At 47.3% G+C, this 24,336-nt stretch overlaps 1 protein-coding gene across 3 annotated transcripts in view; it reads right to left on the bottom strand.

Annotated features, from left to right (window-relative positions):
• The window catches only part of ACOT11 (acyl-CoA thioesterase 11), a 1,040,268-nt gene that overhangs the window by 448,088 nt on the left and 567,844 nt on the right, over nt 1-24,336 (bottom strand). For all 3 annotated transcript variants that reach the window (XM_069642127.1, XM_069642125.1, XM_069642126.1), the window contains one exon: nt 4,769-4,829. In XM_069642127.1, coding sequence (XP_069498228.1) covers nt 4,769-4,829 — 61 coding nt within the window. The remainder of the gene's footprint in view (nt 1-4,768; nt 4,830-24,336) is intronic.

Below are 24,336 nucleotides of genomic sequence, written 5' to 3' on the forward strand. Positions count from 1 at the left end.
TAATCAATCTTTTAGAACACGCTTCAAACCGGAGACAAGTCTCTAAACACAGGACCGGAAATCAAATCCGTGTTGCTCTGCATGGTCTTCTTTGCAAGACAAATGCATTGCCCCTAGGCAATCTTCCCGGACCATGATAAGATATAATGGCCAAACGTCAAGCTCTTTGAAGGTATTGCCCCAGTCACACTACAAAAACAAATACACTCTCGGCCAACCACAGAGAAACTCTGCATAGCATTAGATACAGATGAAAATTGTAATTTTCCAATGTACTATCGTCAGATGAGGGTGCTGGGCTGATTATTGCTGGGGACATAAATTCCTACTGTTTAATGCCAGATAGCACCAGAGGACTCAAAGGTAATGTTAGATCTAATGGGAGGATCTGGGCTGAGTTCTTTCAGGGATGGAATTTGAAGATGGTTAATGGCTGTATCTTCGGGGATATCCCGCCAGCTCCCACTAGGAGAGCGGGTTTGCAAATGTCCATCATTGACTATGTTTTTATGTCAGCTGATATGTTCGCCCAATGCAATCATTTTGAAGTTAAACCGACGGCACTCAGTGACCATTAATTGTTAGTTCTTACTTTGAGTGTCGACAGATTGCATTCAGACATGATGGTTTATCCAGCATGGATGGCGAACACAGTGGGTCCCGAATTTCGAAATTCAGAGGGAATGGGAAAGTTTTGAACAGGAAACTGCATTGTGCTCTGGAGGAAGGGAGGACAGAAGATCTTTATAATCCCAAACTCTTCCAGGAGTTTTTGTGGGCATTGGATGTACCTGCTCAAGTTACAGCTACCAGGGGGGCCCTCATATTCAGGATTATGATGAGGCCACCAGGAGGCGGAAAAAGGCCATGAGGAAGGAAATCCAATCTCTCGAGAATCACACCCTCCCCCATAAGCTTCCACCAACAGCGTAAAGCCATTATGAATGCATATAAAGGGTGGTCCCAGGTGCACAGATGTCTACGTCTTCAGAGGGATAGCGAGGCCATGTTTAAACTTCTGGGAAGTGGTAAATCGGGCAGGGAATTCCCAGTCATCGATGCAGGCCAATGCTATTCCCAAAGCAGTCCAGCGGCCTCACTTCCTACAATTATACAGGAAAACTGAAAGTGACCACTTTAATTTGGACAATCTGGTCTCCTGGAATATCAATCTTTCCTGGGAAATCATGGAGGATCTGAATAGGAAGACATCTTCCTCAAGAGCAGCAGGGCCTAACCCGTTGACAAATTCCATCATGAACGCAGACACCCCACTGTGGTTTGGGATCCTGTGGGACCTTTTTAACTAACATCTTAGAGCTAGGCGAGTTCCCAGATTCATGGGAAACAGCATTAGTTATCCCCATTTATAAAAAAGATGCCCAGACCTCACCTCTTAATTATCGGCCTATAGCTCCGTTTGACGCAGACCGCAACATTTTGGCAGGTGCGGTACTCAGGGATCTAGAGGCCTGGGCGGAAGGAAAGGGCATTCTGCACAGAAAGCAAATTGGTTTTAGGAAGGGTCTCTCCACTTCTTTGAATGGGTTAATTGTGATTCCGGCCATAGGGAAATCATGGCTGAAGGGTGGTCCAATTATTTATGGTGTGTGGCTAGATCTTTCCCTTGCCTTTGACAAGATAAATCAAGGCCTCTCTGGAGTAAAATGCAGAGCTGATGTATCCCGCGAGGACTGCTCACTATCTGGATTCATCTCCATGGTAATTGCAAAATCCAGGTGCGCCTGGACGGGGAAGGCCACCTTTCACGCCTCATTCTTACGGGTAGGGGAGTTAGACAAGGGTGCAGATTGGCCCTCTGTCTTTTCAACCTATACATGGAGTTCCCTGGCCAGCCCCAAAATTGTGTCAAGAAACATATCCTGGCTGGCATACGCAGACAATGTAGTCCTATTGGACTACACACCCATGGGTTTGCAGAGAGCTGGACGCCTTCACTCATTACGCAAAGGAAACTGAACTAACCATAAACCCCACTAAATTGAATGTAGTTAGATTCCATCAGCCAGGGAAGTGTGTACCTACATCCATTTGGCACCTGAATGGAATATTGGTACCAGTGGTGCTTGAGGTTAAATATTTGGGATTTGTGCTTACATCAATCCGTCCATGGTCCCTTTTGTGGAGAGATTGGATTGAGTGGCGGATAAGCTCTGTTCCCAAATGAAGAGACAGAGTGCACGGTACTGTAGGTTTTCGATTCTCCCGGTTATCCGATTCTACAGTAGTAAAGTAATTCCAAAAATCTTATACTGTCTGGAGATAGACTCCCACTACTGGTACATAGATTGTGTGAGGATAGAGGGGCGTATTATCAAAAGGACTCTGAACCTTCCAATGGCCACTATCCACTATCGCCTCCAATGGCCAGCCTGCTGTACAAGTTGGATTTAACATCCTTGGCGTCCCACTTGGATTGCAGACTTATCTTACAAAACAGGCACATATTAGTAACAGAGAAGGAATCTGTGTGAAGACCCAAGACCTTCATCTACAGCTGGCTGGCACCTTCCGTGCTGACCCAATTGCTTGAAATTGTGAATAGGATTTTAGCCAATATTAACAGGCCAATGGAGAACGTAATTGTAAACCCAGTGAATGTTAAGAAAGCAATATTGGACCACGTTTGGGCCTGTACTGTAGACACAATGCATTCCTCACTTATTGCTGCCTCCCATTCAATTAAGAATAAGCCTAGAGGCACTTTACCGGCTTCTCTCCCGGAATCCCAACTCCAGGTGTTGAACAGAATTCCTAAGGCTTAGGATGAATGTTATATCAACTGGGGAGATAAGGGGATCCAGGCAAGAACTAAAGGGGTGCAGGGGACCCCCGGGTGTAGCCTATGTAGCTCTCAACAAGTGCAATACCTGAGGCACATTCTCATTGAATGTAGTCCGATCCAAATCCTTCCAGTAAAGCACTTTTCTCTAAATATGGTACTGGAGGTATTAAGATTTTTAAAAGTTTTAGGTTTTTTAAAATTGTAATTAAGGTTTTATATTGTTTTTGCGAAGACTCAAGCCAAATCATCAATTATGGGAATAATGAGTCTTCATACCCGTTTTTTATTTTTGTGTGTTTTTTTACGTTTATTTTTCCTCTCTTCTATGAACTGTGATCGGTTTTGTTGGAGGCATGATAATTTAATGTATAATGAGATGACGAATTATGAGCTTTTGTTTTTCTTGTTTTTGTCTTTCTTTCTCCTCTGTTGTCGCACAAGTATTATGTATTTCTGAAAAGTCTGACTATAACACAATAAATATATAAAAATTAAAAAGGGGGGACACCATGTCTCGTATGATGAATCTTTGCGCCCTCCCACACCACCTCCGCGAGGGTCACCTCCCCTCATGTGATCCTCCCTCAAATAGCTACCCCCGGGTTCAGTATCAGGTAGCGGCTGCCGTCCCCTGGCCACATGAGGAGAGGCTATCCCCAGGAAAGGCGTGATGAGATCAGATTCATCACAGCAGCCACTTAATACAAATCTACTGAGGCATTGAGGATGGGTTTTAGTGGCTGCTTTCTAAACTAGACAAAATATGTTTAAACCCTCTCTTACAGGCAGCTCTGCTCTTTACTATTCCACTTGGCTTTTCTTTACCACCTTTGGATTACTGGGGGCTACTTATACACACTTCCAGACTCCTAATTACATTCTTCTTTCTTTCTTTTCTTAAATTCATCTTTTGGGTTGGGCAAGAGGACCAGGCACATTACCAGCCTGATTACATATATCAGACTACATCTGTGAGGCAGCAAATTAACTCCTTGATGCTTTCTGTACTTCAGGAGAACAAAATACCATCCTACTATATATTAGCAACTTTGTGCCCATTTTATTTTCTGGCAATGCTGATCTTTTATTAGCACAGGAACCACAATGCACATTATATCTTCGGGCATATCATTTAAACGTGGTATTATATTTTGGGCCACAATATTTAAAAATTGTTTCCCTTCCAATGGAATATGATTATTTGCCTTTTCCCAGCAGGGTTGTAGCACAACATATCAGATGGCAAAGCATCACTGTATGTAGCACAAATTCTGGCTCTCAGAAGACATGAATTTGTAGCACCGGCTATGTTACGAGTCCGATGGGACTCTTTTCACTCAATCGGATATGTTAATAGAGACTTTTTGAACACCAAAAGATAGTAACTTGTTCCTTATTGCCCAGATTTGAAAAGGGCACGTTAAGGGTACTGAAACACGTGTTATCACTATGGGCCACTAATAAAATATGGGGAAAAAGCAAAATCTACGTGTGGCGCAGTAATAGATGTGTGCAGAATCCCCTTTTCTCTCAGCTAGCACAAATTCTGGTCTGTGGTTCATATAGCGTCTCAAGTGGTAGCACAGTTTTCTAATGGGTACATAAATGAATTGCTGTAGAGGAAGACACCTCTGTACTCTGGCAGCCATAGCATTTGAAGTATTGAAATATCTCCTTAAGAGTCAATTGATGAGCTGTAAAGTGCACCATTTTCAACTATAGTTTTAAGAACGAACTGTTGGCAGAAGACGCCTGCCTTATCGGGTGTTGAGGCTCGAGGAAGGGTGAAGCAGGAGTTTTAGGGATCTACAACAGCAGTTTAAGATGCTGTTGTAGAGTTTTTCTGCCGCTCCCGAGCTCCTTTTGTATTAGTTTTCTTAGAGGGACACACTGCCAAGTAGGACATTTTAAAATCAAATTGAAAATGTAATATCTGAAAGGAAGAAGCTTTATCATACAAACCTCCATGCTTGAATTAAATGCCCTGTTCACTTTTGCCTTCAGATTTACAACTTGTCCAACACTAAAAATAAAAACAGAGCTTAGTTAGTTACAGGTAAGAAGCCTATTGTGGTTACTGTGCTATTGTGTTTATGAATAGGATATCTAGACTTTTTTTAAACACAATTTTTATTGTTTTATACAACAACATGCAAGACTGCACCAAGATAATCGCAGGACAATGACATGCAACAAAACGACAATACTCACATTACTGAATCTCATGGACGCTCTGCAGCAGGTTCAATGTCTGACCTCTCTGGTGAGGTCCCTTGCCTCACTATCAGATATTGCTTATATAGGACCCAGATGTCGAAAGGCTGTGCACTTGCATGAGAAATGAGCGTATAGTCAGATTCCATATCAAAACAATAAGCAATATCTTTCAGCCGTAAGTCCTTCGTGGGCACCACCCTCCTTCCCCATACAAAAGACACTCTCCTTTTTTCCTAATAAGATCAGTTTGGCGAATACCGAGGGACCGCACTCATGTACCCTAATAGTGGTACCAGAAGCTAGGTTCCATGCGCTTCTCAATAACATCCAAGGACCTGAGATACTTCTGGCCAATAGGCCATAACAGATGGGCAATGGCAGCCAGGTGTAAAAAGGTGGCTGGGGATTGAGAACACCTTATGCATCCATCAGACCTATCTGGAAAGAACCTGCTCAAGACTGCCGGTGTGTAATAAACTTGGTGTAAGTATTTAAAATGCAGTAGCTTATACCGATTGTTTAGGGCTACTTTTTTGTTTGCCTGCAGCAGTAACGTCAGGTTTCCTCCGATATCGGGCATCCCAGTGTCTCCTCCCATTTCAGGTTTGCTGTAGCTGACCAACCCATCAATAACCCGGCATACATCTCCGACACCAGTCACACCGTGCCTGCGGCCTCTATAGCAAAGTGCCAAGGGCGATGTCTCCAGTGGTCTGAGAAAGCTTGGGAACAGCTCTTTCAAAGTGTATCTAAGTATGTAACACAGGTAAATATCAAGTGGGACGGTCCCACCAGCCCCTTGAACACCTCTAATGTGAGAAACAGCCCAAGAGGAAACAAATCTCTGCGTGCACGTCACATAGTAGTTTTCTGCGGTGAGGGGACTCTCAGGGATATGCTTGACCGGCAGTACTGGCGAGTATAAGGATATGCCCCCCATTTTCTGACCCAGCTTGCGCCATGCTTAGCAGGTGCAATGTACTGATGCCAGATTCTGCAGTACGGGGAGGTTTAGTGAGCACTACTGCTCTTAAGAGCGTCAGCACCACTAATGCTCTTTCTATTTGAATCTGTGGTCTGTTCGGGGTAGAATCGTACCAATAGGACATGTATTAGGCCTGGGCAGCCAAGTAATATGTTTCAAAGTCAGGAAGCGCCAATCCCCTTTGTTTCAGTGGCGTGATCCTTATTCCCCCCAGCATACTCGTGGTTGCTTACCAGCCCATACGATCGTGGATACTACAGAAGAACCCCGGGCCCACCAAGGGCACATTTAGAAGGGTATAAAGGAAATTTGGAACCAGTGCCATTATAACCAGGGAGATCCTGTCATATAAAGAAAGTGGAAGCCTCATCCATCAATCCACCGCCAACCTTGCTTGCGCCAGTTCTTTACCATAGTTATTTTCCCAAAGGACTGCCAGTGAAAGGGACAAATCTATTCCCAGATACCTAGTAGAAGTGAGTTGCCACTGAAACCCCAACCCATCTGGGTACTTCGCCACATCAGTTAACAGGAACAGCACCAATTTCCTGGGATTTATCTTTAGGTCAGACATACTCCCAAAATCTGTATGTCGGCCATTACAGGCTGTGGATTCTGTTCTGGATCCCTGATATACAGAACCATATCATCCGCATACAGAGATATTACTAATTTGTGTCAGAGCAACTGTAGACCCTTCTCCTTATGGTGTTCCCTTATAAGCTCACCCTGAGTCTCAATAGCCAGCGTGAAAAGCAATGGTGATAGCGGGCACCCCTGCCTCGTGCCTTTGCCCAACGAAATCGGGACAGACATTTGACCATTGATTCGGATCTTAGCCACCGGCATGGTACGAAGCAGAGATACCATCTCAATAAACCCTTTCCCCACTCCCATCCTGTGTAGTTCAGTACACAAAAAAGTCCACTCAGCTGAGTCAAAGGCCTTTTCTGCGTCAAGTAGAGTTGAAGCCACTGGAATAGATTGATCCGCTGCAGACATCAGGCCGCAAATTCGCCCGAGTCCACATGATGTCGACCCCCCTGGGTCGAAGCCTGCTTGATCTGCTTTAACACATTTTGTCGTTAACGGCGCTAGCCTGGTGGCCTGGATCTTTGGCAAGATTTTGTTGTCTACATTAATGAGTGATATTGATGGGTAGGAGCCACACTTCGTGGGATCCTTCCCACTCTTCAGCAACACCGTCACCACTGCCTCTCTCATAGACTGTAGGGATAGAAGGGACTGTAGGAAGTTTCCCATCTTTAAGGCTTCACAATATACAATCTGAAAATGTGGTGAATAAACAACAGAGTGCGCTTTGTAAAAATCTACTGTGAGGTCGTCGGGGCCCGGGACCTTCCCAGAGGGAAGCTCCTTAACTGCCTTTTGTGTCTCTGTCAAAGTGATGGGATTGCTAAGCCATTCAGGTTCTTCTTGACTGAACCAATATAAAGCCATATGATCTAAATAGGCCTCGAGAACAGCTGTGAGAGTATAAGTGAAAGTAAAACTCCCCCAGAACAAGAGTCATTTAATCGTCAGTACCCTTCAACACCCCAGCTGAGTCCTTAAGAGCTGCTATATGAGCTTGCAGATTTTCCACCCTTGCCACCCATGCCAATATCTTTCCAGGTCTCAGCCCCTCCCCATATTGTCGTACCAGTGCTAGTCTACTGAGAATGTGACCTCCCTAAGCATAGTTTCATTAAACCTTTGCATCTCTTCCATTATTCAGCCCATCTAGACTAAAGTTAAACCAAACATTCATGATGGTGTAAACGACAAAGGCCATGGATGATGTGGATATTCACAGGACTTTAAAGTGTCCATGTATTTTTTATGTGGGTGTATTAAGAGTGCCATAGGATGAAACATTGTAACATGTTTGACCATTTATTGTTAATTAACAGGAAGTAGCCTGGGAACATTTCTTACTGTTCATACCAACCTAAATCAGGTAATCAGAATTGACAATGGTGTTGTGTACAATTGTTACTATGCACTGCACATTTCTGCATCAAAAATTTAATTATTTCTTAAATAAAGTGAAATTTCATGGTAGTTTGTATCAAATTAATTCCACCTGTTCCTTTTGACAGACAGCATTCCAAAAGACACTTTACATTCCAGAGTTCAGGCAAGCAAACACCAGTGTACTAGCCAAACATCGCACAACATGTGGCTTAATTGTATCGAATACGTGCTGCTCATTTCAAACCAAGTGTAGCCATAATTCTACAGGCAGACAGTGAGCTGCAAACATCTGGTCAGCGTACAGTAGATGCAATATAACAACCCAGATTTCTTTACCCATATTGGTATTTTATTTCTAATTCAACACATGAGCATATGCCTCTTCGGTTAAGACTCAGATGGCAAAGGTAGAGAGTTTGTGAATGGCTTAAACAAAGACCATCAAATCCCTGGGAGCCACACACTTGAGCTCATCTTTTTCACCCCATGACTGGTCATTAAAGAGAGGATTTTCACTCTGACTTTACTGGATTGCACATCAAATCCATTTAATATGTTGTTTCCTTCTGTCAAGCGTTTCACTCTGTGCACTACGTCACAGTCTGCACACGTGCCCCAGTTAAACTTTCAGATGCTTCTTTTTCTAAAGCCCCTTAGACTTCCAATGTACATTTCCTATGGATACCGGGCAAATACTCGAGATGCCTACTCTACTTGGATCATCTCCACCCTTGAATCCAATGCTCCAATTAGGAGCTATGCCTCGAATTTCAGCAGCAAGCCCTCCAGCAAAACTTGAAATAATAATTACGGATTATGATTGTCTGTAGTGCCAAACAGCCTTTGGCACCATCTACGACTCCATGCTTATGCTCTGACTCAAGGGTGCTAATTCATGGAATTAATTGCGCCGAAAATCGGGGTTTTGTGCGCCATTCTGCCCGCAAATCCCCATTTGTTAAACAGGGATTTGCAGGCAGAATTGCGCACAAATCTCTGTTTTTTGGCACAAATAATTCCATGAATCAGCCCCAAGATGTTTTCCAGTGCAATGTTTGTAAATATTCATCTTTTCTCACTGATCAAGGCCAAGTTGTTTCTCTCTCTCTCTCTCTCTCTCTCTCTCTCTCTCCATTTTTCATCACCTCAGGTTATCTTCTTTCGCCCTTAAACCCCAAGTCCACACACCCTACACTCCCCACTAATCCAGGGAATTGGTGATCTGCTCCCCCGTTCCCTCCCCTGGTTGCTTGTAGATCCCTTGCTACCAAACTGCTCTCTCGTGTCCTTACCTCTCCCCTTTGTCTGCTCCCCGCTCTCATGCATCTTTGCATCCCTCACGGTGTACTTCTCCTCTATGACTTGCTTGTAAATTGCTCTGTTGCTTCCTGCAGCTAGGTTTGTGCTCAAATACCCTAATAATACAATCATTATCATCCCCATGGAGTTTAAGACTTCTGCCTTACTGTATTTAATGTATTGTTGATTTGCAGCCGCTGGCGAAATGTGCAGTCTCCCATGCCTTTGGTTTCTAGACCTATGCCGATCGCAGTCAGATATGTCTAAACAGGTACTGGGAAGCAGACTACCATTTCAATAGAGTATGACAGAAAGTGAGCAGTGGGTATGCAACAATCCGAGATCAATGAGAGCAAAATGGAAGACAAGGTGATGGTGCTTCCACGTCAAGCCTAGTTCTATTTTGTTTATAACTCCTCCGAGATCTGTAGAGCATGTTTTTTTCATTCTGATTCTAACTTGTCACATAGGTGTTCTAGAGGACAAATATTTAACCATAAAAATAAATTAATAAAAAATGTGGCAGTCAACCAATGGCTGCAGAAGAAATTACTTTGAATGAAAGAATTGTGGCTAAATAACTCTTGCCCTATAGAAAAAATTAACCTCACCCTCAATTATAAAAGGTTATCCTAGTGTTTGGTGATGTGCCGCCCATCCATTAAAGTGGATAGAAAAGAAAACTAATCATCACTGTTGTGCATCTGTTTTATTACAGAACAATGAGTTTCCAAACGCACCAAAAAATAATAAACAAGTGGATGTGAGATACTAAAATATGAAATATTAAAATTTTAGTCAAAAGGAGAGGAAGGGAATTCTATTTTTTATTCTACCTTCCTCCATGTCTCAAAAAGAATAAAAGCATTTATTTTTAAGAAATCGTTGCTGCTCTTAAAAACCACATTTTCTTAGGGTATCTGTTAGTGTGGGAAATCCCTATACTGAAATAGTGTCGACCGGTTTCGGCGACATCTAGTTGTTAGGTTGCCTTCTTCAGGACTGGACTGGCTACAACCACAATTCTGGCAGCATATTGTTTTCATAGAGGGGCTGTTATTCCAGTATTGCTTAAGGACGACATTAATTTCTTGGAGCTTTTTTGGTAATTTGGCATCTTTTTGTGGGTCTATAGGGAAATAAGGTTTTCTCTTCGACATTATACCATTAACAATTTATGTTAATATAAATCAAACACATATGGAAGATATAGGGGTAAGGATCTTGCCCAAATCCGGCAGTAATTACTTCATCTGTTTGCTATTTAAAAAGGAAAAACAACAAACAACAAGGCAAGAGCCATTTAGAAATTTGTCAAGGTGCTTCTTTATCCCTCAGTAACTTTGTGTTATGTTATGTTAAAGGTACTTATATAGCGCACCGTCACCAACGGGATTGGTCCCCAGGCGCTCGGGCGGATCTGTAAACAGGAGGAGGTCAGGTAGGGTTAGTCGGGAGGAGGGGAGTAGGGGAGTGGGAGACGTGGTGTGCTGTTGGCAGCTTCAGCTCGGTATACACCGAGTGCTGGGCTTTGGTGCAAGTACCGGATCGGTCGAGGCCTCGTGTGCTGTAGCGGCTGTCTATATATTTTTGATGCGGTGTGATAAAAGTGTGTGCGGATTGCTGGGAGAGAAATGGTTGTGTGGGTTGAGTATGCAGACAATTGAGGGTTGGGTTAGTGGGTCTGTGTCCTGGTTCAGGTACTTCTGGTTCTGTTTGTGCTGTATCCCTGTGGGTGGAGCTGTTGCTGGTTCCTCATGAGCCATCTTGCTGTGGTGCTGCGCGTATCCAGCTGTATCATAATGAGTGTTGTATGGGGTGGTTGGGGTGTCTGAGCCAGCCAGTACAGCCATTTCTTCGGATGTGGAACTGGGTTGGTGCCATCTATTCTCTTGTTATCTGATGTGCACTGGTCAATTGAAGCTTTGAATCATTCAGGGACAGAATTCTGTTGAGGTATCCTAGTGCGTCCGTCTTGGTCGGCAGGTGTATTCTGTCGTCAGTTTCCTCCTATCATGACCTATCATGACTACCTTTCAGTTAGTTCTTTGGTTTCCGTGGGGTGACTTCCTTAGGGCTATTGTTTAGTTGTAGTTTGTGTGTGATGGCGCATTGTGCTTCCCGCTGTATCTTGATGAGCATGGTGTAAAGTGGGTGCTTATTCTGTTTCTTACCCTCTGGGTTGGAGCTAATCGTACACAGGTTCCTATTTCCTAGCTGTCTACTATGATTAGGTCTGTTGGGAATGGCTATAGTTCAGGATCAGGGTCATATTGATGAGTCGTCCTGGTGTTGGTCTTCGTCTTGCTATGTATTCCGTCTTTGGTCCTATTACGGCTGTCTCTCGGTTAGTCGTTTGTTATGTTCTGAGACTTCTCCGGCTCTTCATTTATTGCCGTTTTAGTTGTGAGTGTGCCCCTGTGGCCGGTCTTTCTAGACGTGAAGAGCCAAGTTTTTAATAATGTCCTGAATAGTAAGTGGTTTCTTGTGGTGTTACGTATGTGCTTTGGAAGGTCGTTCCAGGTTTTCGGCACTTGGTGAGAGAAGGAAGACCCTCCGAGTTTTCTTTTGTTGTAGGGTTTCGGTTTCAGGCGGATGTGAATGCTTGATCTGAGCGTTCTTGTTGGTTGATGTAGACGCAGTTTCTCTCAGAAATTCAGCGCCTTGGTTGTATACTGCTCTATGTGTGATGCACATTGTTTTGAATTTTATTTGTTGTTTTATTGGTAACCAATGTAGTGTTTTCAGTGCAGGCGTGGTGTGTCATCTTCGGGGCAGTTTCAGAAGCAGTCTGGCTGCCGCATTTTGTATGCGTTTTAGTTTTTTTTTTAAGTCGTTCAGGCATACCCAAGTATATGTTGTTGGCGTAGTCTACTCTGGACATGACGAGGGCGATGATGGTGGTTGTTTTATTGGCGAATGATAGGAACGGTAGGATCCTCTTTGCCGCTCGCAGGAGGAAGAAGCATTTCTTGAGAAGAGCGTTTACTTGTGGTTCTAGCGTCAGATTGTTGTCCATCAGGACCCACAGGTATTTTACAATTGGCGAGAGTGCTGGGGTTGTCCCGAGTTCCCTTGGCCAAGGGATGAAGTGGTTTTCTCCTCCATTTTTTGTGACAATCATTATTTCTGTTTTGCCTGGGTTGATTTTGAGGCAGTTGGAGTTCATCCAGATGAATACATCGCAGAGGCAGTTTTCTAGCATTGAGTTTATTTCCAGGTTGTCTTGTATTTTGAAGATTATTTGTGTGTCGTCAGCGTAGTTTCAGCAGGTGAGGCCGTGGCTGTTGATGATTCTGATAAGTAGATATAGGCAAGTGTACAGACGGAAGTGCAAGGGTAGGGGTGAGGGAGAACAAGTGCGCCCAGTCCAGCAGGACCCTGGGTTAAGTGTAGAGCGGTTCCCTCTCACATGGAACGTACGTTGAAAGTTCAGTAGGGGTTACCCCTCTCATAGAACGAATGCTGAAAGTGCAGTACTGCTGAGCATAGTACAGAGTCCCGTAGGCAAGTGCAAAAACTGGTGGAGGAGCCTGGGACCTGTGAGGCTCTGGAGGTGAGCCAGGCAACCAGTCACTAAAGCTGAAAAGGGTTAGAGGAGGGATGGAGGAGTGAAGCTGGAGAGAAAGAGGAGATTAGCAAGGGATAGGGAGACAGAAGGAGGAAAAGAAGAGGAAGGTCTTGAGGAGTTTCCGAAACTTAAGGAGCTCTGGCTCAAGGCGAGAGAGGCAGGGAGGCTGTTCCAGAGGGAGGCACCTGCAGAGGATAGAGATCTACCCGCAAATCTCTGCTTGGAAAAATGTCTCACACGCAAAGAGTTGGAGGAGGACGTGCGGAGGGCTCTGGAATGAGGGTATTTAGGAAGAGAGCGTTGTAGATAGTGCTGGCCCCTTGTGCATCAGGTCCGCTAGTCCTTACCTGCTTAGAGTACGGTCCCTTCTGCGCTTTGGCACTGCGGTAGAACAACGGTGTTGCTCTGCTGCTGACGCCATTATAAGACGTTCCATGCAAAAGGAGTCTTTGGGCCGGGATGTCATCCCGTCTACATGATTAATTTGGATGTCATTTATTTTGCTGTAGGGGCAGGCGCCATCTTGGCATGTTGGTTTTATGCCTCTCGAGCTATTCCAGCTATGATGAGGCCAAATCAAACAGCCTTGTGTATTGGAGTAGTACTGGTAGAAGAAATGGATCACACCACATGCCAGTCCTTCACTATATTCCAAAAAGAACCCAATTTAAGTTCCTATACATGGCCAATAACAACTGTTTTACAGATTCTTCTTTACTCCAAGTCCAATCTTCCTCGTAAAATACAAAAGTGAGGAGAGGCCTTTCAATGAGGAAGGTAACCTCAGGCATTTACAAAATCAAAAAGCACTATCTGGGTAAGGCACAGACTTCCACAGATTCCATCTCCTCTTTTTATACAAAATATAACTCTACCTCTGAAAGTCGCCACCCAGATGCACATTCTGTTATATACCATGCAATACTGTAATGAAATGTGATAAAGTAATCACCCCTTACCTGCAGGACAGCATTGAATTAGGGGTATGTTTTCTCTTTCTCTTTCATATTTCCCCAGCCTATGGATAATCGAAAAATATTGCAGAAAGGAAAGGGGGAGATCTGGTATTGGTGTAGAGCAGGGGTCGGCAACCTTTGCCTCTCCAGATGTTTTGGACTACAACTCCCACTAGTCCTAGCCAATTTAGTTAATGGGAAGGATCATGGGAGGTGTAGTTTAAAACACTTGGCAAGCCACAGGTTGCAGACTCCTGGTGTAGAGGATGTGTACTGTGAGGCTACTGACAGATGCACCATCAGCGAATTACATTTTGTTGTTTCTAAAACCATGGTGGAACAATGGAAGAGCAAGACTGAGACCAGGGGGCCTTTTGTATGATGGACAAAGTGCCAGTGAGCACAGAGGATTATTACAAGGAAATCACCCCTGCCAAGCAGAGCTAACTGTGCTATACGTGTGCGTGCATGATGAGACAGCACTAAATTTAGGCATGTGAACTGCTGCAGCCAAGCAAAGTATGCAGAGCAAGCTCAGACAGACTAGAACTAGGCAAGAGAACAAAAGAAATGAAGAATCTGGCAATTGTCTCAACAATGGTAGCCAGTGAACACCTACCCAATCAGGTGGTGATATGATGGAGTGGCGGTGGGGAGTGGAGACCAAGCAAGCAAGACTCCAGTGTGGAAGTTCAAGGTCTAAGTAAGAAGCCCAGAGCATCTTCGAAGACATGTTGGAATTCAAAGTACGACTTCCAATAAAAACTGAGAAAGCTAGAGAGCACATATATTGCATGATGGAACCTGCAGAAAGGTCCTAGACAGCACCAATAACCAGCCATTCTCCATCTGGAATGCATACTGGAGCATATAGCCCAACTTCTAAAGACTGAGAAAGAGACGATAACACAGCAAAGTGCTTGTACAAACAAGGAGGCCCTAACAGATCTTGACCAAGTGAATAGTGATATCGCAATCTTATAATTATCCTAGCCAAACTAACAATCGTGTTCAATTGTCAAAAGGAAATAATAGCTAACCAAAAAGTTGACACATCTATTTCATAAAGTGCTTCACAGATCACTGATCTGTAACTCCTTGTCTGCTTTCGTCAGAGTTCTTGCGATATTTAGAATGAACCAAGCAATATCTTTAATTACAAAAGGTCAACCACCCCTGAAGTATAACTGCACTCACGGTGGTTTAATACTAATGTAGTTAATACGAAAGAACGTAAAAGACACAGAATCAAATGCCATAGAACCAAAAGTAACTTTAGAATGCTGAAAACTGGTTAGAATTTGCCATTGTGGGGGGGCGCTGTTGAGCGCCGAACAAGATGGCCGCCTGAGCATATCTCCCCGTGGTTTGCAAATCCCACAATCCTTTTTTGGGCACCTTCCCGATCTCGTACCTTTCCCTGGAGGGCACGACTTATCCTCTGAGGTGACCTGGCACCACTTGGTCCTACTCCTGTTTGGATTGGAGCTGGGGATCCTGAGATCCGGGTGCCCCTTCGCCCTTCCCCCATCGTCGGCGCGGCTTCGCGCCAATACCTGGGCTGGCTGGGGGAGGCACGCCTGCCTCCCTACGCTCCGGAGACTGCTGGCCGCTCTGGAGAGGGCCTGCGGTGCGCCCCGGGACTCTGGCCCTCATCGCCTGTTCCTGCTTGATCCCACCATGTGGGATCGTGCCCTCCGGGGCCGCGGACCCCTCGCTTGCCACGGGGCTGCCTCCTGCCGTTGCGGGGGTGCCGCGGCTGTGGCCTCTGCTGCTGTGCGGCTCTTCGCCTCCCCTGGACTGGAGGCCCTCCCCCTGCATATCGTGGACTGCCGACGGCTCCGGGGGGGACCTGTGTTGTGATCCGTGGTACTGGCCCCCACCGCCTGCTTCCAACTGGGCCCGTCTTGCGTGAGCGGACCCCCTGGAGCCGTGGCCCCGCGCTGTCCCCTGAACCGCCTCCAGCAGCTGCGGGGGTGTCGTGGCTGTGGCTTCTGTTGCGGGGCGGCTCGGGCCTCCCGGAAGGACTCCCTCGGCGCTGCCGTGGCCGGGCCTCCTCCGGTCTTGGGCCACATCCTGCTGGTGCCCCCCCCCCCCGGTTAGGCCCCGGCGGCGGGGTGGTGCTGCGGCACGCCCTTGGATGCCGGGTGCCGCGCTCCCCTGCAGGCTTGTGCGACGGAGCCAGGAGAGATAAAGGTACGTCAAGGGGGGGTGCTGCTGCGCGTCCCCCCCCTGCTTGGCTCTGAGACTCTGGGGCAAACCACAGACACTGGCCCTTTCCTGTGCTGGCTGTGCTCGGGCTGTGGGCCCCCCTGCTTTGTGGTTCCATCTTCACCCGACCTCCCTACTGGGGGAGCCCTAATCTTTGCTGGCTGCCCGCATCCCTGCACTTGGGGGTCTCCTATCTCCTGAGTGGGCCGGGGCACTCCTGGAGCCACTACTTCTTGCAGGATCTGTTGTTTACCTGGGGCCTGCCTTACCCCACATTGCTGACCTAGAGGCCGCGATCAGCCCTCCCTACCGCCGGGGCATTGTGCTGGGGGGCGCTCCTCCCTACTCACCGCACTCAGTAATTTACGCCTGGACCCCTGCATTCACAGCGACCGCTGGACATCGCCACCCCCGCCCCTGGGTTCTCCTGCATATGTGCTCCCCTGGCATTGTCCCCCAGGTCTCCCTGGGCTAGCTAAGCTTCCACATTCTGCTCTGGCAGCCGCAATATCTCATACTCATTGATTCACAGCCTCTGGTTTCTTCGTACTACCTCCTGTTCCATACCATACTTTGCACACTGTGTTACGAGGTACAAGGTCCGAGCTCCCCCCTGCCTTCTCCTTGGGCTGCTGGGGATGCCCCTCTCTCCGCCCGACCTCCAACATTGCCAGGATGACCAAGGGGGGCGCGAGGAAACAGAGCTCCATCAACATGTTTGCGAAGGCGGCGGTGAGATCGCCGGAGGAGGCTGCTGGGCAGGCCCCTGCCGCCTCATCTGACGCAGCTCCGGAATCCCAAAATATGATGGACTTTATCCGGGAGGGCTTCACCGCACTTCACTCAAAATTAGATGACATGAACGGCACTATATCCTCCATTAAGGCCCACATCGAGAGGACTGATAGCCGAGTGTCGGAGGTCGAGACACGGGTCGGCTCCGCTGAGGATGCGCTGGGTGCCCTGCGCTCCGAGGTTGTTGCTCTCTCCAGCCGAGTCCTCGAGGTGGAAAAGAAGAACGAGGACTTGGAATCCCGCTCAAAGGCGCAACAACCTCCGCATTATCGGGGTTCCCGAGAATGAAGTCCACGAGCCAATGGAAGATTTTGTTGAGCACACATTGCTGTCGCTCCTTGACTCACCCGAGCTTTCCCCGCACTTCGCTACTGAGCGGGCACATCGCGCCCTGACGGCTAAACCTAAGCCCGGTGCTCCACCTCGGCCCATCATAGCTCGTGTGCTGAACTACCATGACCGTGACGCCCTCCTCAGGGCCGCAAGGCTCAAGGGTGAGCTACTACTGGGCGGCGCAAGGATTCACCTTTACCTGGACTTTTCAACAGCCGTCCAACGGGAACGCAAGACTTTCCAAGCGGTGAAACGAAGGCTGCGAGACCACTCAATCAAATACGCTATGCTCTATCCCGCCAAACTTCGCATAGAACACGCTAACCAGGTGTTGTTCTTCACGATCCCAGAGGAGGCCTCCAAGTTTATGGACGAACATTTCCCTGGCTGATTCCCCTCCTCTGACCACGGTTCTACAGTTACCCTTTGTGCCCGAAGGGGAGAGGCCAGGCCCAGCCGCCTTCCTGTATCGGGGCCACACTGATCCTCTATCCCGTAATCTGCTTGTTCCGCTCATCTTACAAAAATACGTGCCATATCACCATGTGCAAGTACTTTGCCCAAGTTACATGCGATTCCTACTGTGGGCACCTTTTGTTCTACTGGATCTGCCGTAGCCCGGAGTGACGCAGCCAATCCGGCCTACAGGCCCCCAGGCGCTGATGCCTCTGGTTTGGTTTTGGTTGAGGGGGGGGTTGGGATTGTAATCCCTCTGTTTGGGGGGGATGTGGGTGGGGGTGGGACATGTTTGGGGTTACGTTATTAAAAAGTTGGCGCTGGCAGCGAAGGCGGACTGTGGTGTGGCACTCAGGAACTGTTGCCGCAGGGCTGCGAATCTGACCCCCTGGTTATTGACATTTTCTCTGTTTCAAACGCCACTGCATCTGTGATCGAGAGTGACTTGACCTTTATGAGCTGGAACGTACGGGGGTTGGGTAATTATAAAAAGATGAGGCAGCTCCAGTTGCAGCCCGAGCGCCATGGGTCCAAGATTCTTTTTTTACAAGAGACACATGCTCGCACGAACAGTGCATGTGCTTTGCCAAAACCTGGGGCCCCCATAGATTTTTCACCGATTTCTCTACTCAAAGCCGTGGGGTCATGACCCTCATTCATAAGAGTCTCAAGTTCACTCTCATTTCCTCACAAATTGACCCCCAAGGCAGGTATGTACTGCTTCATGCCATGCTCCAACACAAGGAAGTGGTTCTGCTGAACATTTACGGCCCTAACCTAGATGACCTGTTTTTTTATGTGCAGGTCACGTCCCTCCTTGAAGGCTTCCCCCTTGTCCCCATCCTCTGGGGGGGTGATTTCAACACAATCTTTGATGTAGCCCTCGATAGATCTGGCTCCAAGCCCAGTCATCTCCCCAGGGCAGCTTAGGCTGCACTATCATCCCTACCCCGACTGGCCATGGTAGATGCATGGAGGTTCTTTTACCCGGATTCCCGCATTTACTCTTTCTACTCCTCAGTCCACGATTCCTATTCCCGCATTGACAGATGGGTGATCTCCAATGAATTGGTTAAGAACGTTATACAGTTAATGATCCTTCCCAGAACCCCGTCTGACCATTCTCCAGTTACTGTTACCATCGGTTGGGGTCCAGATCCCGGCCGGACTCGTAGCTGGAGGTTGAAACCCCTCTCCCTACTGGACCCGGAGTTCTGTTCCTAGCTCGAGGTGTCGATTGAAGAGTTCTTCGAGACAAATACGTGCTCGGTAACATCTCAGGCCACTCTATGGGAGTCCTTTAAGGCTTATATTAGAGGGATTGCGCTGTCCAAGGAGAATGGGGTCCTTAAGTCGATCCGGAGAGATCTTGCCGTGAGCGAATCCAGACTTTCGACCCTGGAAGCTGCATGCTCACTTCACTCTACCCCGGGTAACCTGGCGGATATCGTGGTGGAGTTGGATACGTTCCGATCCCTCGCGGAGCGTGAACAAAGGTTTTTGGATAATCCTGGCATGGCGAGGAGATACGGGGAGGGTGAACGCCCTGGTCGATTTCTGGCAAGACTGATCCGTCACGAGACGGGGTCCCCACACATACTTGGAATTGAGAGGCCTGACGGCTCTATGGCTGTCTCCTCGCAGGACATCAACACGGAATTTTTAACATTCTATGAAACCCTATATTCTAACTCAGATGAGGTGTCAGTGGCGGAGATCGACTCCTTTCTCGATGCCCTTCCTTTGTCAACCCTATCTCCGGAGACCGCGGGTTCCCTTGACTCCCCACTCACACTGGAGGAGCTGTCAGACGCTATTGACTCCTTATCCTCGGGGAGAGCTCCTGGCTCGGACGGCATCCCAGTCGAATTTTACAAGCATTAGAAGTCACAGCTGCTCCCTCACTTGCTGGCTCTTTGGGAGGAGTCTGTGGAGGCTGGTGTATTTCCCCCTTCACTCCGTGAGGCCACAATCACAGTATTACTTAAATCTTGTAAATTCCCCTTGCAATGTGGTTCATATCGCCCGCTCTCACTTATAAATTGATGTCAAAATATACGCCAAGGCTCTGGCGCTCCGGTTAGCTCCCTTTTTGCCATCTATCATCCATCCAGATCAGGCGGGCTTCATCCCAGGTCACTCTACCTCCCTGAACCTGAGGCGTTTATTTAACATAATTAACAGAATCAGTCCCAAGACGCATGCAGTGGCTGCCACACTCGACATGCAAAAAGCGTTTGACTCAGTTTCATGGCGGTATCTATGGCGGGTTCTCGAGAGTTGCAAATTCAGACCCTCCTTTCTCTCCTGGGTCAGATTGCTTTACTCAACTGCTGTGGCTAGGGTCCGCACCGACGACCGTTGCTCCCCTCTCTTTGAGATCGTCAGGGGGACGAGACCGGGGTGCCCCTTCTCTCCCTTGATCTTTGCTATAGCAATAGAGCCCTTCGCTGATATGCTCCGCCAATTCCACGCTCATAGAGGCCTCCGCACTGCAGGCCAGGCGGACATAGTGTCCCTATATGCGGATGATGCATTGTTGTTTGTATGCTCTCCCTCCATCAACTTACCCCCAATATTGGAGGACATCATTCAGTTTGGCCAGATCTCGGGCCTTAGAGTGAATTGCTCGAAATCCACTCTTCCCACTCACGGAATGCACTCTCCCCCCTCCTGACAGCCTGGGTTTCACATGGGTTCAATCCACGTTTACCCACTTGGGGATAGAGGTAACGCGCCAGCAGGAGCTGACCTTCAAGGAGAACTATCAGAAGTATCTTACACACCTGACGGCTAAAGTCCGGGTCTGGGACAAACTCCCGATTTCCCTCGCAGGCAGAATAGGGCTGTTGAAGATGGTGGTGTTGCCCCAGTTGCTTTACAGGTTCACTAATGTACCCTTGTGGCCAGGGGGGGGCTTCTTCCGTGATTTGACCCGTACAGTTATTTCCTTTCTTTGGCACTCGGGTGCGGTCCGCCTAAAAATCGATACCTTGTTTACCCCCATGACTAACAGGGGCTTAGGTGCACCTGACTTTCTTAAATACTGGCTGGTATCCCAGATCCAATATACTTCTTACTGGTTTAATACAACGGACCCTCCCCCGCATGTCCGACTTGAGAATCTTGCGGTCTGTGACCGCGACATCTGCTCCTTAGTGATGCAACCTGCTCCCCTGGCACTGGACTCACAGAATCCGGTCGCCTGCACATCCCTCGCATTGGCGAAAACGTGGAGGCTGACCGGAACTGCTTACGTCTTCCATGGCAACCTCCCTCTTTGGAATTTCCTCCCAGGGGTCCCACAGGTTCCACCGGGCACGGTTCGTCGCTGGGCTGATGCGGGCTACGAGTTGCTGCGTGATGTGTTTGACCAGGGTATATTTGTTGAATGGCCCGATCTCCCATTGCCCTTGAGGAGCGGCCAGAGTGTATGGCTCCAATATTCATCCCTCCGCAGGACCCTTAAGCGTAATTACCAAATGTTCCCCGCATTACCACCGGACGGCCCTGCCATCGAGGAACTCCCCTCCCCCTTGCCCACGAGGGGCAAAATTTCCAGGTTATACACTATGTTGCAATCCAGATCTGTCCCAGACTTTGCTAAACTGAAGCGTACGTGGGAGGTAGACCTTGGTGTTGAAATGTCGGATGAGCGCTGGGCACACATATGCGAGCGCACACATAGAGTGTCCTTCAACTCCCGGTTTAAACTTATTCAGTTCAAAGTATTACATAGGTTCCATTACACCCAGATCAGATTACATCGCATGTCCAGCGATCACCCTTCTAGCTGCCCTAGATGCGGTCAGGATGATGCCGACTACATTCACATGATTTGGTCCTGCCCCCGCCTCTCACAGTTTTGGGAGGCAGTTTGCTCGACGGTGTCTGCTGTGCTCGACCACCCCATTGTTCCTTCCCCGGTGTTATGCCTCTTTCATGAACTCCCAGGCCTTTCCCGGAACTCCAAAAAACTAGCTGGCCTCTGCTTTCTTCTCGCGGTGCGATCCATCCTGCTCTGCTGGCTTCGCCCCTCACCTCCCACACACGCCCAATGGCTAAGAGCGGTCACGTGGGCCACGGACTCGGAGTAAGCCTGGTCTCATATGCAACCCACACACTCCAGGCCTAGGAACATCTGGCTCAGGTTCCGTTCTTACATGTCCGACCTCAGCACGACACTGGATGCCTCTCCCCCACCTACTTCCCCCCACCAGCTCGGGTCCTCACCCCTATCATAGTTCTCCGTCACCCTCCCCATGCTGTAAATGTGCCTATTGATTGTGTTAATATGTGAAGCAACCTCTGAGCACCTACACTGTGTACATTGTATTCATATTGTATTTCCCTGACGCTGTTCGCCTTTGTTTTGCTGCCACGCTGAATAATAAAAAGAAGTTTAAAAAAATTAAAAAATAAAGAATTTGCCATTGTGGCTGTTTTGCAAACACTGTGCAACAAAACGGCTTCACTCTCAGTCCAAAAGACTGCGATACTGCGGCTGCTTTGTAGGCCAACATCTTAGCAAACAGACAAGAACAATGGAGCTTGATTAATTATGGTTTGGAACCTTTCATTTCAGCTCCAAACTTAATAGTGAGGTAGAGAACACTCTGGACATCTAGAATGTCTACTAACTCAGCTCCCAGGGAAACAGAAACTGGATAGAACACATGTAGACAGGAGTGTTGCTAGGTCTGGAAAGTGTCCAGGGCTATACTAATGTTGGGACTATCAGGACTTGGGGCCAGCTAGCCTTTTGGTTGTAGCCCCTGAGCTACAATCTAGCGCTTCAACCAAAGGATCTGGGGCTATAGTGCCCCCCTAATCTCTCCCCCAGCCCCAGCAACGCCTCTGCATTGAGAACAACGTTTTGTCTCATAGGGAAGCTAGAATAAATCTATGGGGGAAAAGGGAGCTGGACATATGCCTACCTTGTCTGGGAGGAAAGACCAGAATGCATCAGGTAAAAAAATGAAACAAGCTACCAATTCCCCTACAACACTAAGTAATGGCTACAAAGAAAACTACCTTTGCACATAGAAACATACCTTAATTTTGCTCACTGTTCTAACTGACACTCAGAAAATCCCAAAAGGGAATTCCTTCACTTGGGAAATCTAAGCTGAGAAACTCATCCCTAGATTTTGAAAAACAGCCCTTCAATTCTACAAAGGCAAACATGCTTTCAAAGTCTCTGATGCACTAAACAGAGCCGGCATTCTAGATACATACAGCTGTATCCTCTATAAACGCACTTGCCACTGAAGCTCCAGGTCACATGACAGAACCTCTAAAGGACTAGCTGAGAGAGAAGAAATTGTACTAAAGGAGGCACAAAGATCGATAACCAATAAGGAATGCCCTGATCTAATAAAAAAGAAAACCCCAGACCCCATTTTCAGGATGAAGTAAGTATACTTTTTCCTTCTTTATCTTACTCCACTCATTAGTGAGGAGTAGGAAAAGAGAAAAAAACAAAATAAACCCCCAGTTCTCTGGGAATGACAAGAGCATCAGTCTTTCACACCCAGGTTGATCATTTGCCTTAACAGGAAAATGGGAAACGGTATTGGAATCCCACATAAAATAGGTCCACCTGCAAGGATCCAAGCTATAGTCACAAATGGAATTCTATCATGATTTGATTTGCATACTGGAACAAGAAGGCAAAAACCAGACTTAAAGAAGGGGTACCCATTGGAAAGACATCCGCATCGGACTGTTGTAACAGTCGAGATTCAATGCTGCTAAGGGGGCGTATGTAGCAGTTGCACAAGTAACGTGGTGACGTCAAGAGTGATGTGGGTGTCACATCAGCGGTAGGGACGTCATTGAACATGGCGCTGCTTGCAAAAGGGTACACAGAAGCAGGTGCAACGTGAGAAGCCCCACGAAGGAACGCAATGAGGGGTGGGGGCTCTGTGGGTAGTTGTATAGAGCGGGCACAGGGTGGGGGTGTAAGATGTCATAGGGGGGGCATTTCAGCAATATGTGAACAGTAGAGAAGCAATTTTTGTTTGTAGGCCAACGTTAAAAAAACATTTCTCGCAAACATCTCATAAGAAAGAAGCTGCAGGCTTTAGGTGACAAGCAGTATGTATTTTTTGAGCATTCAGCAGAAACAGTGTGTTGCAATATTGCACAGCTGCAGTTTTCCAGGAGAACAGAACCACAGCAAAGTCACTAAGAGATACTTTCGAGACCAATGAGCTAGTCGCCAGGAAGCATGAGGACGCTTGCAAGAGGAATAGAAATTAAATATGGTCAATTGAACTCCAGACATGGTGTGGTATAGTTTTCTCAGGTTACACTTGGCAGCGAGGCATCAGTAGGGAGCTGGGGGGCCTGAGAATTGGGGTAAGGGCTATGGAGCGCAGGACGGGGAGCCAATCAGCGGAGGGAGGTTTTGGTGGTGTTCTGGTGAAACATTGTACAGTGCCTGTGTTGATATCTATGAGGTACATAATTGGTCCAACCTGGTGTGAATGTCTCTCCCCTTGCCAGCTCAAGCCATTTTGGGTTTTGGGAATTGCCAATCAATGACAAACAAGTTTTTTGACTGATCAGCACAATCACATACTTGAGGGGCGATGTGGGAAGGTTTGCGACATCACGAGGGGTGTTAATTAGATTTTCTGTCAAAGAAACGTTCTACCCAATCAATGTCATTAAACATATATTTGGATATAAGGAACTGATGTACTCCCACCAATCGGCTCCTGTG

The sequence above is a fragment of the Ambystoma mexicanum genome, chromosome 1q, assembly GCF_040938575.1.
Source record: "Ambystoma mexicanum isolate Mex_15411 chromosome 1q, UKY_AmexF1_1, whole genome shotgun sequence".
In the NCBI taxonomy this organism is placed as follows: Eukaryota; Metazoa; Chordata; class Amphibia; order Caudata; family Ambystomatidae; genus Ambystoma; species Ambystoma mexicanum.